At 33.6% G+C, this 19,705-nt stretch overlaps 1 protein-coding gene across 4 annotated transcripts in view; it reads right to left on the bottom strand.

The window, feature by feature from the left end:
* Positions 1–368: 368 nt before the first annotated feature.
* The window catches only part of PPP4R3A (protein phosphatase 4 regulatory subunit 3A), a 68,264-nt gene continuing 48,927 nt past the window's right edge, over positions 369–19,705 (bottom strand). For 3 of the 4 annotated variants that reach the window (XM_074235490.1, XM_074235493.1, XM_074235489.1), the window contains exons 5-15: positions 19,110–19,187; positions 18,911–19,027; positions 18,101–18,256; positions 16,677–16,808; positions 16,446–16,548; positions 15,459–15,617; positions 8,562–8,731; positions 7,731–7,873; positions 6,466–6,656; positions 2,908–3,134; positions 369–1,119 (exon numbers count right to left, since the gene is read on the bottom strand). In XM_074235490.1, coding sequence (XP_074091591.1) covers positions 1,009–1,119; positions 2,908–3,134; positions 6,466–6,656; positions 7,731–7,873; positions 8,562–8,731; positions 15,459–15,617; positions 16,446–16,548; positions 16,677–16,808; positions 18,101–18,256; positions 18,911–19,027; positions 19,110–19,187 — 1,587 coding nt within the window. In that variant the 3' untranslated portion in view covers positions 369–1,008. The remainder of the gene's footprint in view (positions 1,120–2,907; positions 3,135–6,465; positions 6,657–7,730; positions 7,874–8,561; positions 8,732–15,458; positions 15,618–16,445; positions 16,549–16,676; positions 16,809–18,100; positions 18,257–18,910; positions 19,028–19,109; positions 19,188–19,705) is intronic. The other variant, XM_074235491.1, reaches the window with a different exon arrangement.

Here is a 19,705-nt window from a genome sequence, read left to right as displayed (position 1 = left end):
AACTTTAAATTTTAAATTCCACTCTAGTTCCCTGAATCGTTTCAAGACAGTTGCTGATGTAAATTTTAATATAAAATATTTAGTCACAAAATAGTATTGCTTTTGTATGCACATTGTTGCAAGATTACTTTGCTTCTGTCAATAAAAACTATACCATTTTCCATAAAATCCTAAACAAATTAATTATGATGTAGAACAAAAATTACACAGGGTGAAACAGGTGCCAGCACAACATCAGGTTATGTTACATCAAAAAAAAAAAAGTTTTAATGGTCCCAAATATATACTCAATAGCTAAGCATACACTCAAGGTAGGGAAAAAATAAACAAAAACTGAAACAAAAAATTATGACACAAATGACCACATCTAGAATTCCACTCAATCTTTAATCAAGTAAGGACAAATCCCCACTTTTAAAAAAAAATCTGCAGTTTGAAGGGCAAAGGGAACAGATAAAAAAGAGGAAACTTTATACTCAGCCCCTCCCCCATAGAGGTTTTTCCAAACCTGTTGTAGCTTGACTAAAATGTTCAGAATGTATGATTTTAAAGGCAGGTCTCTTTGTACAAAGAAACTGCTGGCATTCTTACTAGTGAAGAATTAGGCCAGAAAAGCCCATTCCTCTGAGTTTCATACATGGTCCAAGAAAGCATATATTGATTGTAGCAACTGACCAGCCAATCCAGAGTTCCATTAACAAAACTCCTGCCCTGTTGGCTTTTTTTTTTGTTTGTTTCCATTTCCTTCCCTGAGAAAAGGGCAATGTGTGGTCCAAGCTGGAAAGCTCAAAGGCTTAAAAGTCTTTCCCCTAAATGTATAATTTCCCCCTCCTTCTGCTCCATTGAATTGGCACTTGATTAGCAGAAAGTCACGTGTATAAGGCTGATCTATGTCAGTCATTCACAAGAGACTGCTGCTTTGTTGTGGATCTTTTAGGGGGAGAGGGAGAGGGGTGTTTAGTAGAGAACCAGTTTTTTTCAACAGGAACTGATCTTAGGCAGTTGCCATTATGACTCAAGCTTTGCTTTCTTTGACAATGGTAAAGTTTCTTCCTTATCTTCATCTTCATCATCCTCTTCATCATCATCAGGATAATCAACGAGACCCACGAGGCCACCCTGATTGGAAAAAACAGGGGTTAAAAAATGCTTTTCAAAAAGACAATATTCTTCCTTCCAGAAGAGTATATAACATCCAAGAGGACTATACTATTAACTACCATACTGATTCTACCTTCAAATAGATTTCTAAAGGAACTTAGAACAGTTATGCCTAAACAACGGAAATGGTGTTAAGATCTCCAAGTCAATCTACAAAAACTTCATTCACTCATATACCTGAAGTATAATACCATTAGTATTAGGGGAAAGGGGGAGGGGGGTTGAGGGGGAGAGAATGTTCCCAGAGCATTTCTCTGTGTTCTGTATTAACTGGCAAAAGCTAGAACTCCTCCAATTACTGGCAGTGGCTCTCATGATTTGAGGGAGTCTCTTTAATGGTTGGGAATGGGGTTGGTAAGGATGGGAAAACCAGATTGAGAAGCAAGTAAAAGTTTTCTCTCTCCTTAGTCTTTGCAACATTGGGGCTAGGTGGAATAGATGTAGTATAGTAGAGGTCTCATGGTAGCAGGATGGGATTTAACTGAATAAAAATGTACTATCTATATCTAAATGTACTATCTCTAACTAAAATATGAATGAATCATTTAGTCCAAGTGCTTAATACAGACAAAAGAACAAGTCACACATGTAGTCCACGAAGTCTTTCTCTTCATACAAGATGACTTAGGAGAACATAACTTGAATATAGGATGTCTTAAGCCAAAATGGTTGCTAGTGATCATAAATCTATTCCAGATTGGTTAACTATCTCTAGTTCAAAGTAGAAGTGGCTCCACAATCTTATAAAGCTTATAATTGAGGTAAGTGGAAAAAAAAAAATTCATGTTGTTAGATGAGACTAGAGTGTGGAGTGCCTAAAGTAAGAGCTCTAAAGATGACTCAATGGTCATTCTATTTTTCTTTGTTCAAATGCAAAGGTAGAATTTCTGGCCCCATTAGAACTAAGAAAAGTCCAACTGCAGTCAGACAGATCAGAAAAAAGAATTCCTTCATATCAACCTGTCTAGTACTAAGAGAATACCTCCAAATTTTTGCCAGGGGATCTATGAAGGGATAATCCAGCAGATGGCAGCAGAGTCAAACCTAAAGTCACTGGAAAGATGACAGTAGTGACCCCAGAGGCAAAGTCAAAAAACAGGCTGTAATTCTGGGAAGTCCCAGTATGGAACTTTGCTGACTCTTAAGATTTTTTGGGGTTTTTTTTTAAATAGAGTATAAATTAATCAATTTTAAGTATGACATTTGTGTCAATATACTGAGCTATCCGGCTATTCTGGACTGAAATTTAACTCATTCCCTCTCAGTTCTATACAAATTAACCCCATATCCTATATTTCACCGATTTTGTTAAAACAGTACATTTAACAAAGACAGGAAATTTTCAGTAAACTTACTCCATTTGTCACCACTTTTAAGATGAAGAAAGTAGCCTCTTCCTTTATATTTCATGAATAAGCTGTTACTAACAAACTTTTTCCCCAAAATCTATAGTTATTAGCTGGATAAGATGTTAAAATGAAATATCCATAATATTTTGGAGGAATCACTTATTTGAGCCTCTTAAAAGACCTCTTTCTTCTAGCTGACTAAATGTCATTGCTTCAATGTAGTGGCTTATTCCCTAATCTTAAGCTTATGGAAAAATTTAAAACAATAACAAAAAAACCTGAGTAACAATATTAAACTTGACAAAGTAATCTTTATAAAAGAATTCAAGTGGGGTCTAGGTAAAGAAAATAATTATACTGAGAAAGCTATTATTAAGCCTGAAAGTTGAAAATATACCTTTGTAGTAATAGCTGCCGTCTGAGATGTGCTTTTAGAAACAGATCCAGGAGATCCTGGTGAACCTGGAGACCCAGGTGATCCTGGAGACCCAGGTAAATTAGTTGCAGATGACTGACTGCTAAGATTAGTCTTTGTCCCGCTGGAGAGGGAAAGCTTGAAACTGGGGCTCTGGCGACCAGAAAGATTAGTTTTCAGAAGCACCTCTTTTTCTTCAGTTTCTTTTACTGAAAAGGAAATAAAATTCTTAATCTGGGAAACACACTATGCTTGTTTTCACATATCCTTGCACAAAAATATTAATAATTCAACATAATGTTACTAACAATTTTAGTCTTAAAAAGGGGTGTTATGGGGCAGCTAGGTGGCACAATGGATAGAGCACACTAGCCTTGGAGTCAGGAGGGCATGAGTTCAAATCCTGCCTCAGTCACCTAATACTTACCTAGTCACTTAACATTGCCTTAAAAACTTTTTTTTAGGTTTTTGCAAGGCAAACGGGGTTAAGTAGCTTGCCCAAGGCCACACAGCTAGGTAATTATTAAGTATCTGAGACTCCACTACGCCACCTAGCCGCCCCAATAAAAACTTTTTTAAAGAATTAAAAAAAAAGGGGGGGTGAGTCATTTAGGTTGTACTAGTGGACAATGACTGAAGAGTTTGTAGAGGATACACACAATAATATTATAATTATATAGTGGTCTGAGAAACAAACTAAGAATATTTCATATTATTTCTCTTTTCCCAATTATTATTATTTTCACAATAAACTTAGAAACTAATCCAAGGGGGCGGAGCCAAGATGGCTGAAGGCAGCCATTTCCCGGGAAATTCTTCCCTGCCCAACTCCAAAAAACAAATGACTCTAGTCAAAATTTAGAGGGGCAGAACCCACAGAAAGACTGACTGATACATTTTCCCAGTCTGAGACAATTTAGAAGTTCTGCAGGAAAGGTGTGATTTCACCAGGACTGGGGGTTGGGAAAAAAGCTGCAGGTGAAGTGCAGGCCAGGCCAGGCCAGAGATCACAAGCAACAGTTTGAAGGGGAGGTGAGAGAACTCTGCTCTGCCAGATTGAGTGTGGTGTGAGGAGCATTGGCCACAGAACCTGAGAGAATCTGGAGAAAGCAGCCTGCACCCCTAGAGACTGATAAGGGAAGTCTGCAAAAATTTCTCTGCTCTCCCTCGGGGTAGGACTCTGCTTCTTGCAAATCCAGTTGCAGTTTGGGCTTCCATACTAAGTAACCAAGCTGGATCCCTCCTTATAGCTCCAGGGAAGAGGGAAGAGAGCATAAGACAAGGAATAAAGGTCCCAGTGGGGTGTCCCCCTCCCCCCAAAAAACCCCAAAGCCTTGGAAGTGCTGTAAATTACTCTTGGGCTGAGGAAATGAGTAAACAACAGAAAAAGAATCTGACCATAGAGAATTACTTTAGTCCCATGGAAGATCAAAATACATACTCAAAATTGAAGCTTCCATATCCAAAACCTCCAAGATAAATAGAAAATGGGCTCAGACTATGGATAAGCTCAAAAAAAGACTTTGAAAAGCAATTAAGGGAGATGGAGGAAAAATTGGGAGGAGAAATGAGAGTGATGCAGAAAAATTATGAAAACCAAATAAATAGCTTGGTGAAAGATAAACAAAGCCAAAAAAGAAGACAATGTGAAATATCTCATTGAAAAAAACTGACCTTGAAAACAGATCCAGAAGAAATAATTTAAAAATTATTGGGCTATCTGAAAGCTACTATCAGAAGAGCCTAGATTTCATTTTTCAAGAACATAGCAAAATTGCTCATGGGTAAAATAGAAGTTGAGAGAATTCACCAGTCACCCCCAGAAAGAGATCCCAAAAGAAAAACTTCCAGGAATATTATAGTCAAATTCCAAAATCCTCAAATCAAAGAGAAAATTCTAAAAGCTACCAGAAACAAACAATTCAACTACTGAGGCTCCATAGTCAGGATTACACAGGATCTGGCAGCATCTACATTAAGGGCTCATAGGGATTAGAATATGATATACTGGAAGACAAAAGATTTTAATCAACTACCCAGCAAAAGCGAACATCCCCTTTCAGGGGAAAAGATGGACTTTCAATGAAACAGGGGACTTTCAAACTTTCCTACTGAAACAACCAGAGCTGAACAGAAAGTTTGATCTCCAAGTACAGGACTGGTGAACCATAGAGGGGGAGTGGAAGAGAAGGGCTAACTATGAGGAACTTAATGATATTGAACTGTTTGTATTCCTGCATGGGAAGATATTGATAACTCATATGAACTTCCTCATTTATAAGAACTGTTAGAAGGAGCATATGTAGATAGGATGTAGGAAGGAGCAGAATATAACGGTATAATATAGTAAAAAGATGGACTCAGTGGGTAATAAATTCAAGTACTGGGAGGAAGGAAAAGGAAATGAAGAAGAAGCTAAGAAATTTCACATAAGATTCAAGAAAAAGCTTTTTTCAATGGAGTGGAAAGGGTGAAGGCAAGGGGGAATGAATAAGCCTTCATTCTCATCAGAAATGCCTCAGGGAGGAAATACACACAATATCTTACCTTAGAGAAAAATAAGAAGAAAGGGATGAGATAAGGGGGAATGGGGGGGGGGGGGGGGGAAGATGATAGAAGAGAGGGAAGATCAAGGGAGAGGGTACTCAGATTCAACATACTTTTGGACAGGGTCAGAATGCAAGGAGAGAGAACAGAATAAATAAGAGTGGGGAGGAAGAGAGTAGAGGTACAGCTAGTAATAGCAACTGTGAGAAAAAATATTGAAGCAACTTCTCTGGTGGACTTATGATAAAGAAGGCAACTCACCGCAGAAAAAAGAGCCATTGAAATCTGAACACAGACTGAAGTACAATTTTTTCCCCTTTAACTCTATTCTTGAGGTTTCTCATCTTCTGGTGGGGTTATGTTTATTCTTCTAACACATTCAATTTACATCAATGTATAGCATGGAAACAAGGTAGAGACTATCAGACAGTCTTTGGAGGGGGGGATTGTAAAATTCAAAACCTTATAAAAACTGATAGGTACATATTACTATTGTATATAATTAGAAAATGAATAAAATGATATATTTGTTGTTCAAAATAATTAAATTAAATTAAAAACTTATCCAAATGTACACATCTTTTAACTTTACAATGGATATAAATAGTTCCAATCCAACAATTATATGAATACAGAAAAAGATATGCAATTTCCTCAGTAAGGGGGAAATCTGGCTATGGCAAGAGCCTTCAATTCTACAGACTACAACTGGTCCAAGACTTATAGGTGTGTCCTATGAAGCTGATCTAGAAAGTAGTTAAGTGTCAGTGGCAGAATCTGAACTGAGGTCTTTCTGATGTTAGTGCCTAAAACTGGTATGCTGCCTCAGTGATCAACAAGTTTAAAGAAATGGTCAACTATGCCGATTAAATTTGTCTTTAAAAATGATTAGCTATGAGAAATTTTTAGCAAGCCACATTCATGGTGCCTAAAAATATATAGCCAGCCATGCCTCTAGGTACTCATATTTTACATCTGATGCCTTTAACATACATTTCTTCCTTTCCATGAATTTACTGATTGGTTCCATAATATCTTCATCATTTTTTGTTTTTTCAGATGGAGGTACCACAGCTTCTCCATCTTCCATATCTTCATCATCAGTATTAAACCACATTTCCTCTTCATCTTCTAATGTTCGTGCATCTCTCCGATATCTGTGATTTCTCAAGATGGAACGCATGCTGTAAACAAAATCAATATAAAATACAGTCAATGAACTTATGGAAGTAATTCAATCAAGTAACTTTTTACTATCCTCAAAGTACAATACCCAATTCAATTGAGTCTTTTTTTTAAAGGTTTTTGCAAGGCAAATGGGGTTAAGTGGCTTGCCCAAGGCCACACAGCTAGGTAATTATTAATGTCTGAGGCTGGATTTGAACCCAGGTACTCCTGATTCCAAGGCCAGTGCTTTATCCACTACGATACCTAGCCATCCCTTCAATTGAGTCTTTTTTTTAGGTCTTTTTGCAAGGCAACAGGGTTAAGTGGCTTGCCCAAGGCCACACAGCTAGGTAATTATTAAGTGTCTCAGACTGGATTTGAACCCAGGTACTCCTGACTCCAGGGCCAGTGCTTTAGCCACTATGCCGCCTAGCCACCCCTTCAATTGAGTCTTAAAAGGAAACAGAACCCCCCCATCACCTTTAGATATAAAAACACAGTTTGGTGAAGATATAAAGTGATCTAAAAATCTTATTATAGAGATTTTAATGATAAAGAATATTTGGCTATATACACTAGCAGCTTCTATCTAGCTTACTCTTTTCACTATATTAAAGAAAAATACAACTAATCCTTCTCACTGCCTTCAACACACCCCATTTCTCATTGTCTCTAATAGGATTTGAGACTTAAAACATTCAACTTTCCAATTTCTATTCTCATACATGTGCTGATCAGTAGATCATGCCAACATACTGTGCTATAGTGGATAAGGCACTGGACCTACAATCAGGAAGACCTCAGAAGCCCACCTCAAACATTACTTGTGTAACACTAAGTCAAGGTACTACAGTTTCCTCATTTATAAAATGAAGTCTGTAGACTGTGGAATCTATCGTCATCCCCTCCAGTTCTAAATCTTAGGATTCAAGGATATTATACAGCCCTTCAGCAATATTTGGAACTGTTATCGCAGAGATTAGGGAATCTTTCTCTGTTCATTTCTCCCCAAATATCAAGCCCCCTTGCATCCCTCCTTCTCCCTTTAATGAAAGTAAATAAACAATGAAGAGAGCCAAACATGTATTCACCTGTCAAGTTTGGGATTATCTTGCCTTTCCCTTTGTTGTTCAAATCTCAGTTTTAGTCCTTTAAATGTCTGTACATAATCTACATCTTCCAGTGCTTTCCAGTAATTTTCAATTACATGAGCTGTTAATGACTTTATATCTTCCTACAGAAAAGAATTATAATCATAAACCAAAAAAAGGGAAATGTTATTTAAGGATTCTTAAATTTTTTTATCTGACTAAAATATAGCAATTATAGCAATCTTTTAAAATTAAAAACCTATGTGAATTTCTTTTAACTGAAGAGAAAATCTCAGTCATGTTTTAACTGAATTATCACTAAATAGGTGTAAAAAGAAAAAGAAACATCAGATTAACAGGTTTAAGTGTTGAAATGCAGTGTCAAAATACCAACTTTAGGGACAATTAGTTGAAAATGTACTTTAGAATTATTTCTGTCGTGTCTATTTGAAAAAGTTAATTCATTATTTTAAAAAGTTAAAAAAAAAAACCCAGGGAAAAAATTAACAAAAGCAAAGTAATTATTTTAAAAGGTCAACAGCATACTTGCTTTCAATTGACTTTCTATTCTCTTAAAATGCCTACTACACATCATTAAAATTAGTGTTCTGAAAAGTATTCTATAAAAGAAGATTGTTTAAAGTATACTAAATTTGGGATTGATTAGAACAGAATTTAATTAACTCCAATACAGTCTGTTAAACATTCTTCTAATTGTATTACACAGAAAAATCATGTCATGAATGCTAAAACATTTTGTAACCATAAAAAGTCCTATAAATAAATATAAGCTATCAAAATAAATTTAACAAAAAAGTTAAAAGTACCCACCACTCTAATAAATTCAAACATTTCTATAATGGCAGAGTTCATTAAATTGTATCGAGATCCATTGTTGAGAAATGCTTTGACTACTGGTTCAAACAAAAAGCTTTTCATTATGTATCGATTGTAGAATTCATCTTTCAACCCAATGATCTTTCTCTTAAACCGAAGGGCACCTGCAACACAGAAGGCAAGACTATTTAACGTCAAATCATTTCCATGATTTAGGCTTTTTAAAAAGAAAAAAGAAAATAGTGCATGTTAAAACTACAAATAATGCATTCCTTGTTCAGAGCGAGTTCACATTACTGGAAAAGTTAAAAAGTAAACAAACACACACAGACACACAGACACACACACACACACACACACACACACCACACACTACATTAAGAAACAAAAAATTAAGTCCTAACTACACAGAACAGTCTTTATTGGACACATCTATTTCTTCATTGGTAACACTTTGAAATATTCAGTTAACCAGACAATCCAACCAAGAGCTATTTTCAGAGCACAAATTTTGTCAGTGATTAAAATTTTAGAAACAGACAAAACTGTTACACATGGCCAAAATATGGTTTAAATTTTAATCAACAATGTTGAAAATTGTGTTTCCTACCTATCTCAACATAGTTTGACATTGTCCTTTTATAATCCAAAACTAGAAGACTATTATTTTTAGAAGGGTATTTATTTGGTTACTAAATTTGAAGAATGGACTTTCTGGGCAATGTTACAAAAAGGCTTCAACTTGGACACTCCTTTTTTTACTTCATCCAAAATATGAATTTACATAATTTATTTGTGGGTAAGGTGCAATACATAGAAAAATTTGCCTTCCAACAATTTAGGAACAAACTTGGAGGATATTCTTTAAAAAGTGTTAATCTACTCTTAGCGAGTATGCTTTTAAAATTTTTTTTCTATTTTTTTTTTACAATTAATTAGGCTTTAACTTACAGATCAAGAAATATATTCACATCTTGAAGTATGGGGAGTTATTTGATTAAGTCACCATCCATCAAGATCCAAATATACTCTGACAACTAGACTTCAACAAAGCCCTCTTTTCCTAAACTGAATCATCAGTAAGTTAATGCCCCAGTTATTGTAAACAATTTAAAAAAGCATACTCACTTCATGCAGTCACATCGTCTTCGGTTGGCAAGATTAAATATTGTGTTTGTTTTTTGGATTCTTTGGAGATCATGGAAGTGGCTCGTTAAACTGCCAATTTGTTATTAATCAAGTCCTTCATGAGCAGGTAGCCAGGTAACCATGTTGACACGGTTTCTGGGTGGGAAGGCAGAGGAGTAAAGCAGCTCAATTTTTCTTCAGTTGGCAGAAAAGAGGTCCACAAGTGAATGCCAAACTAGGTACAGCTGATTATAAACTGCTCTAAAAAAATCAAACTTATTCAAGAGTGTCTCTTACAAAAGAAACACTCTCTGGATAGGGAGTTTAAAAATAGTTTATAGAATATTAACTCCATTTAATTTGTTTTTAATTATTGAAAATTTTCAAATACATAAGCATGGTGAAGTAGACAATTAAAACTATAGTAGACAGAAGACCTAAGGAGGCTTTTTTGGGTTGGTTTTTAAAAATGTTTTCCCACAAAGTAGCAATACTAATTAAGTACTTTTACTTCAGATAACCAAATGAAATGCTTTGAGGTAAAGATAAAATATGATATGTTCCTCATATATTTAGGGGTTTGGGTTAAAGTTTTAAATTTGGCCAAGTTAAATAAAAGGATGACTGTTGTGGTTTTCATGTTGAAAGCTGGACAGAACCTGCCTGGAAATTTATATTTCTATATTAATTCTAAATTCTCCATAGTTCAATAATCATTGTGAACCAAATGCTCAGGTGTTGTATACAATTCTAAGAATCTCACATCCCATATTTATAAGATTTTGATCAATTACAGTATGTATGTTACTAGTCATAGTATATGCAAGGCCACTCAAATATCTCAAGTATTTATGTAACAGAAAGCAATCCTAATAATAAATCTAATTTGCACCTATAGCCTACAACTTATTTGTTAATAAGAAATTTATTATGCCAATATTCAATCACTATTTTTGCCAAACTTATTTTTAAAAAAATTTCTGGAGTTCTATTTAAAGAGAGAAACAATGGAAAAAAAAAGATTTTCAGGGGTGCTCCTGGGATAGGGTCAAGTTGTAGTTTTAGCTGGATTTAAGGGACCAAAAAAATAAAATTTTGTATATCACACATACCCTGAATTATATTAATTAGAATACATCACTTCTACTTTAACATTTTCATTAATAAAATATTCTCATTTTTGTTTTATTATAAAATTAACAATTCATTCTTTTAAAAAAATAAAACAATTTTACACTTTTAAGAACAAAAAAAGGATGTATAGCTGGAAACATTAAAAATGTAAAACTTGTAATTTTAACCAGAATATATAGGAAAATCAATAGTGCTATTTATAAAACATTCAATGTGTACATGTGTTGTACAAATAAGATGTTAGTCATTCCCTTCCCCCCCAGTCATATTTACAAAACCATGACTGTATCCAAATATGCAGAACAATGATAAAATTAACTAGAATATAGTTATGGTAAAGAAAATTCCAACTAAATTCAATTAACTTTCATTTTTAATTTTGGAATATCTTGTGTATAGGTGAGATAATATTTTAGTCTCAATTAATCTTGAGAATTTAAAGTACACATTCAAATAATTGTAATTAACACTTTCTTGAAATCTATACTTTGTTCTGACTCATGAAATTTCCTGTGGTGCCAATATAACTAACTGCTATCAAATATAACTAACTGGTATACAAATACCAAATTTTTCAACTATTTTGAAGAAATACTAAGTTATCTTTTCCAAAGTTAGACAGCTATACCAATGGAATGTTAATATCTATTTTAGAGATGTTAAAGTTCCCTAATAAGAATCCTGAGGGGAGATCCCTATTAATGCAGTTTAGTGATTACTAATAATTGCTATGCTAACCTGGTATACAAGGTTAACAATAAGATAAGACCTATAAGGAAACATACCAGTTGCCTGAGATGAAGAAAAGGTATAATGATCATGTGACTCAGCAGTTGTAATATGCCTTATTATTGTTGATATTAAAGTAAAACAATATCCAAATTGCCTTTTCTCAACTGACACTTATTTTTTATTTTTCTATAGAAAAGTGGTTAAAAAACAACAAAAAAATTTAAGAGCAACTTTCCAACAAAACAAAAAAGCTACATAACTGGATTAAAAATGGAAATCTGGGTGGTTAGGTGGTGCAGTGGATAAAGCACTGGCCCTGGAGTCAGGAGTACCTGGGTTTAAATCCAGTCTCAGACACTTAATAATTACCTGTGTGGCCTTGGACAAGCCACTTAACCCCACTGCCTAGCAAAAACCTAAACAAACAAACAAACAAAAAACAAAACTGGAAATCTGTCAAAGTTTTCCACCTGGAAATACTACTGGTCAATCCTTCTCTCTTTGGCCTTTTGGTATGTTTCCTCTTTGAAAGGAAACATCATCAAACAATGTATTTGTATTTAAAAGGCCTTCCTTTACATTCCATTAACCTAGAGAAGGAATATAACTGTAGAGATACACTACAAATATTTTTCTCACTTAGCTGACAAATCGAAACTATACAAGTGCTAGTAAAATATTTAAAATAATGGCTTGAAAGGAGGGTGTATGTGTGTATGTATGTACATATATATATATATATATACACACACATACACAGACATACACACCCAATAACATTAACTCAGATATGCAGAGCAGGAAATATTTCCACTAAAAATGTTAGAAAGACAAAGGGGGTGATTAAGAATTGATCATATGTGCCCTCAGTAATGTGCATTTATACAATATATACATTTTTCATTTAATTATGCATACAGACCAAACAATAAATAGTATCCTGAGAATAATAATGTATAAAAAAACCAAAATGTTGATTACTTAGTAAAACTTAAAATGGCTTCAGAAACAATATATTTATTTCAGGTCTTAAAAAAGTAAAGAAAGTAACAAGTTCTATGTTCAACAATATAGCAGGCAAGCACCTCAATTTGAACCTTGTTAAGCATTGAATTTGATTTTTAAAAAACATTTAAAAACTGGCAAAAACCAAATTAGTCATCATGAAGCTATCATTTTTACTTAGCTTATTGGAATGGATGAGAAGTTCTGAATTTCATTTTAAAAATTAGGAGTGTTATATATGTTAACCAATTACCTGATGAGACTAACACACACATGTTCATGAACTACTTTATTGTAAATAATATCCAGAATTAAGAATTGTGCTTCTCAAACAAAATACTAAAAGATAATGAATTTTGAAAATTTAATTGGATAAACACTTATTAAGCATTAACTTTTCATAAAATGGTATTGGGTTAGATGCTAGGAATAAAGAACATGAAAAAAACAACAAAACAAGTCCTTACCTGAAAGCACTTACACATTCTAATTAATTTATAAATGTGCTGAGAAGTAGGGGGAGTAGAAAGGGGAAAAGAAATCTTAACACATACACAAGGAATCTAAAGGAATCTAAAGAGAGAGCATCATTATGTAGAGTCAAAAATAAAGGCTTGGGAAAGGCACTATAGCTAAAGAAGAGAATTATAGCAAATAAAGACAAGAAGAAAGGTGCAAGGGGAAGGGCATCTCAGTTACAGGAAACAGTTTATAATATTGCATGAAGATAGGGGATGGAGTGCCAAATTCAGGAAACACTAGTAGCCCACTGAGATCTTGAAGGGGAAGGTAAAAGTCAGGTGAAAGAATTGGAATTTTATCTTAAAGGAAGAAAACAGTTAAACCTGTCTTACTAGGAATATTGTAGCAGTTATATGGTGAAATCAGAGAAGGAATGGAAGCAAGGAGAGCAGGTAAAAAATGAGGGACTTCACCCTAATGATTGCCTTGATAGCAACAGAATCAAGAGTTGGGGAAGCAGCTGTTAGTGCAATGGATAAAACCAATGAGCCTTGAGTCAGACCTGAGTTAAAATTTGACAATTACTAGCTCTGTTATCCTGGTGGTCCAGCCACTTTATCTCTGCCTATTTCAGTTTCTTCAATTTTAAAGTGAGGATAATACCACCAACTGTACACAGGGTTGGTTATAAGGATCAATTATTGTAAAGTATTGCTGGTGCACAGTAGGTGCTAAATAAATGCTTATCTTCTCCCCCCACACCCCACCCATATGGGAATGAAGAGAAAGGGACAAATTCTAGAGTCAAGGATAATTGAGATTACAAACCTAGGTGACCAGAAATACATAACATCCTCATCAGATACAGGGAAGTTTGTGGAGGAGCAGTTGTTTAAAGGAAGAGAGAATTATTTCGGCCATGCTGAATCTGAGGTAATGCTAGATGAGATTCAGATGTCCAGCAAGTAGTGCTCAAAATAGTTTACTAAAGCTCTGAAGATAGGTAGGTAATTAAAAACAAGTTAGTAGATAGGGGAACAGAGAGGTTTGGCCTTGGTCAAGAGAGACAAGGTCAGTTTCCTCATCTTTAAAATGATCTAGAGAAGGAAAAGCACTTCAGTATCTTTGCCCAGAAAACCCCAAATGGGGTCATGAAGATCTTATACACCACTGAACAACAAAAGTGTGGAGAAAAAAAGACAAGGAACTTCCAACCAATGGCTTCAAATTTTACAATAAAATATCAGTTAAAAAAAGTGAAATGGTTTATTGAGAAAAGGTCTAAATACTCTCTAAGGAAGGTTAGTGACAAGGAAAAAATAAATGGAGTCCATAAAATGTATTTCTACTAGATGCAGTTTACATATTTCTCTGATTTTCTTCAAGAGTGAAGAGTATGAAAAAAAGGAAGGCAGTGAGTATATCAGGGTTTAGGAAGGGCAGGGCATGAATAGTAATGGAACAAGCAAGAAGTCATGGGATTCAAGATAAGGGGTTTTATAGTTGAATTTGGTAAAGATTATGTCAAAAGTATGGGATGACAAAGTAGAATGAGAGAAGAACCAGGATTTACACTAACAAAAATAATAGGAGAACAATGGAAAGATGTGATCAGACTAGAGAATCTCAGAATTCAAAATTATGGAGGTGGCAGCTTATTGTTGAAATTTCTGTGGATAATTAAAATCAGATGAAGAGGCAAATCACAGCAACTGGGGGAAGATTTAATAAATCAGAAGTAAGAATATTCAAAGGAACATCAGATTATATATTGAACTTAATAAAGAGGAAGTAACAAGGTAATAAAGTAAATGTAGGGTATATGAGGGGGTAATGGGAAAGAAGTATGCCAACGTGTGAAAGGAAAGAAGGGAAATCCAACACTGGAGAGGGGAGATGGAAAGAAGCTATCCAGAATGAAGGAAAATCCTGATAGAGACAAGATTCTACAAAGTAAAATGGAAAAGTGGAAGTGATGGGAACAAAAAGAAAGGGAAATAAGGAAGTTGCTTTTTTTGTTTGTTTTTTTTTACTGCTATTTTTTTCTTTTTTTTACTTTGAAGCAATAACTAAATTTTGGCAAGAGCTGTAAATCTGCTAGCCAAAAGATTAAATACCAGATGACTGACATTTAGTATTATAATGTTCAGTGTGTGTGTGTGTGTGTGTGTGTGTGTGTGTGTGTGTGTGTGTGTGAAAGTGAGAGGTGTAAAAGTACTAGGATTAGGATTAATCAAAACATGCCCCTAGTTCACCAACATTCAGTGCTTACTGTTATCTACCCATTACAGAAAATTACATGTAATCAATAATCTACATACACATTTATTGATTATTCTAAAATTATGGAAAAAATAAAACTATACCCATAAAACAGTAGTGACTTTTCTACTATGGTACTGGGTTGATCCTATTAGAAGTAACACTTACATAATGCCAAAAAAGCATGCTTTGAGGCCATGAGAACCAGTACTCTCCGTAGGATATCCTTATTAATGATGTAATTCTTTATGTGGTAGGTATGGTGTTCCACGCAGAATGTTAACAATTCCAACACAAGTGCCAATAACTGAGCAGTCTGAAAGTCATCTAAAATAAATAAATGTAATCATGAAAAAAACCTTTATTCTGACAGTATTTTTTGCTCTGAAAATATCGGACAGTTAAAAGTATTTAGCCATTTAACATTTCTGAAAAATATTTCAGTTTCATTCACATAAAAATTTGCACTCAAATATCCAATAAAAGAAAATATGGGAGGAAAAAAAACATTTTGACTTTTAAGTAATAGGAATACAAGTAAAGGGGAATAGCTCACTCAAACTGTACAAACAAGTAGGTCAAGTGCTTCTTAATTAATTCGTCTGATAAAAAATAATTTGTATAAAATACTCTTAACTAGGAACTTCAGTTGAGTTTCTTGGTAATTTAAAAGCAAGTAATAACTACAACTGGTACTTAAATTTCTTGATGTACAATGCAGAAAATCTAAACAAATTTAAGATAACTGAATTGTCCTTACAAGGAAAAGCATAAAAGAATACATCTATGCAAATTATTTCTAAGTGCTAAAATTAATCTCCTTTGCCCCCACTTTGTCTTTGTAAATGCTAGCAAAGTGCAAATACTATTAATCAAATAAAATAAGTTTAGCACTAGATTCTAAAAGTTTATCACAAAAGTACTAACGCTAAAACAAATTTTGCTATTTCCCATATATGATTCTATTATACCTTGTGATTCTTATTTTTCATTAACAAACTTAATGGTAAGATCAATACAACTTATGGGGGGGGGACTATTCAAATTCAACACATTTCAATAGCTACTTTGAATTTAACAGATAACCAACTTCTTTTAAATCACAGAATTTAGAAACAACTAACCAACATAAATTATTTCTCTGAGTCATCTTACCTTTACTAGGTTTCTCTTCTGTCGTGTTTGCCAGCAAGGGAGCCGTAAGAACATGCATGCAGTGTTTATAGAAGAAACCCAGAAATTCAGTCTTTTCAGTTTTCTAAGGAATTAAAGAAATGTTCATGAATTTCAATTGCAAAAATTAAAAAGGAGCATTAATCACTAACAAAAAAAATTATAACTATGAAGCTTACAAAACCTAAGCAATATAAAAAAGCTATTACTTACATTGGCAGTGGCTAGCATGTTCTCCGGGTCAACTAACGTTCGAAGCAGTCCCATAAGTTGGACTGCTCCTCCAAGTTCAGGATCTGTGTCACAAATCATATGTTCTATAATAAGGTTGATAAGCAGAATATCCTGGTAAGAAGAATATATGCAAAAAGGTCCATTATTTTAAGATGAAAGGAATATTTAAAAAAACATTAAAATATAAACAATAGAATTAATTTTCATCACCTAACTGGTGTTTCCTCCTATTTTTAATACAATGTAATAAAGGGTGAAATTGTTTTATAGTAGTTGCATGATACTGATAAAACATCATGAACAATTAGTAGCTGACCTTTTCAGTGCCTTTTTTGGTGGCCTTGGCCAGTAAATCATATATTGTTAAAAGAGGTGAGGGGAGGAAGTTCAGTAGAAAAATCCTGTTCACACTTCCAAATCATGGAGACAACTAGTATGGAAATAGGGCAGCCTTGCTTATAAGAGCAAGGCAGAAAAGAGGGTAGAAAATGGGCATAGGAATGTCTGTTAAAAATGGAGTGAATACTAAGAGTACATCAACAATTAGTTACACTAATAAACAATTAGCTGATGTTACTAGGAAAAGGAATAACCCAATTTCCACAAATTTACGTTTGCTTAATTTAAATGTGATACAACCTAAAACAATAATTAATAGTAACAATTTAGTTCTTAAGATTATTTGACAAAATCAAATTATAAAAATAGTTTAAGCGGACTTAATGCTATTACTTAATAAAATTCTTAAAAGATTAATAATAATTTAATTTTTTAAAAATTTCTCCCCCCCATTAAGTTGGTTCTAAGATTAACAGCATAGAGAAATGATTCATAATTAAACAGAAAATTGAAAGTTAACAAATTAAAGAGCATTCAAAATAAATTCTAGTTTTTTTCAAAGGCATATTAAAATTGCCAAAGGGAAATTCTGCTAATATTATTACCAAAGAAAGAATATGAAATTAATTTGGGTGACTCTAAAGATTTGAATACTCCTAACTTCAAGGAAAAAAATCCACTATTTCCTCTCTGGATTAGGTCAACAAAATCAGAAATGCCTTTAAAATGTTAAAATGCTTCCTTTTAATATTTTAGAATTATTTTAGGAATGTATTTCTGGCAAATATAAATTTCTTACTAAGCTATTAAATCTTCATAAGCACAAAACTGATTAAATGATATGGAAAAGGCAAGAAAGCAAGTAAATGACAGAACAAGAAATAAATCTGATTCTCAGGATTTTTAAAAAGACAAGAAGATTAACAACTAGTGAACCCAAAAGATTTTTCTGATTCCTTTACCACTGCTTAGGTGGGCCTATACTCTTTCCTGTTTCCCCAATTAAAAATATCCAGTACTTAAATCTTTAAGAAATATTTACTATTAGTGCAAATAATATTTACCTTGTTGGTTATTTTTTGCTCTGTTAACTTCTTACTTACATCATCGTTCTGTTGTGCCTCCTGCATGACAAACTCTCGTACCATGGATGGATTATATTCAACCAAGTATGAGAATATATCAGTAGCAGCACTTCGCACCTGTGCATCATCCATACCCTGTAGATTAAAAATAACTTTTCTTTTTCTAAAAAAATATGTAACATGGGAGACATACATATTTTGGGCATTCTTTTAAAATTTTAGCTGACACTAGATTTCAGGGTTGGAAATGAAAAATCATTATTAATAGATTTTTGAATCTGAGTATCATTAAGAAGTCAAGAAATTTTTTTCTGCTTGAAATAAGACCCAATAATGAACAGTGGTAGAATTTTGTAATTTTGTTTTCAGAAATTTAACTACCTAAGGATGATTCTGTCCTCAGGCTTGCTCAAATAATTGGCCAGTCCCTAACTAGCAATTCGAATAGAGATCCCCACTTTACTTCTATAGCTGATTCTCACTAGTTGTCCATATATGAGACATCAACATCTTTTTATTTTCCCTATCAGAATGTAAGTTTCTTGAGAACAGGGATCATCTTATTTTCTTGTTTTTGTATCCCCAGAGTTCAATCACAGTGCTTAATAAATGCTCTGTCAGTTCAAATTAAATAGATTCAATACACTATCCACAGAAACATATCAAAATATCTAATCCATAGAAAAGTCAAAAGCTCTTCATAAATCTAGCTGTAGTAGAAATGACACATTAAAAAAAATAGTTTCTCTTTAACTTAAGATTTGGAGAGAGAAAGTGAACTAAACTTACAAGGATGACTTCTAGAGCTGGTAGAATGCCCATACTTGACAATGTCTTAAAAAAAGCATCTCTGTTTTGGGGTTGTAACGTTTGGGAAAATGCACAGAATTCTTTAAGAAAATTAACCTGAAATTAAGAAAAATATTACTGAATAGAAGAGTTGAATCTTAATCATTTTACATTATTTTCATAACACATAATTTCTTACCAATTCTTGTCTTTTTTCTTCATTTGTTGCTTCATCTGTTAGTTGTGCGAACAAATCTGTCAAAAACTTTTCATCTTCCTATAATACCAAATGATGACCATTAAAAATTAATGCTCAAAATATAATCGTAAAGATAGTAGCTGCTGCTATCTAAGGTTATAATGGAAAATGTAAATGACTAGAAAAGGTTGGTAATGGAATACAAAAAAAATGACATTTTCACCAAAGAACACAACTTCTTTAAATGTCTAGCTGAAACAGAACCATCATTTTCTAGGAAAATGCCCCCCCATCACAGATAAGCATACAAACAGCAAACTCAACAAATCTGCAGGAAATGGAAAAGGAATGACTAAAAACACTGGATGATAAAATTAAAAAAAGATCAACAAGCTAAAAAATTGACTTAAATGATTAAGATGTTCCTTTTTAATTATTATGACAGACAAAATTAAGAATTTTCTTATATAAAAAACTATTACATATTACTTTTTAAAAGTGTATATAACAAGTTTCAATCTTTTTTTTAAAGGTTTTTTTCTAAGGCAAACGGGGTTTAAGTGGCTTGCCCAAGGCCACACAGCTAGGTAATTATT

Source organism: Macrotis lagotis, chromosome 4, assembly GCF_037893015.1.
Source record: "Macrotis lagotis isolate mMagLag1 chromosome 4, bilby.v1.9.chrom.fasta, whole genome shotgun sequence".
Lineage (NCBI taxonomy): Eukaryota > Metazoa > Chordata > Mammalia > Peramelemorphia > Peramelidae > Macrotis > Macrotis lagotis.
The sequence above is the reverse complement of the archived record's forward strand: the minus strand, read 5'-3'. Positions and strand labels throughout refer to the sequence as shown.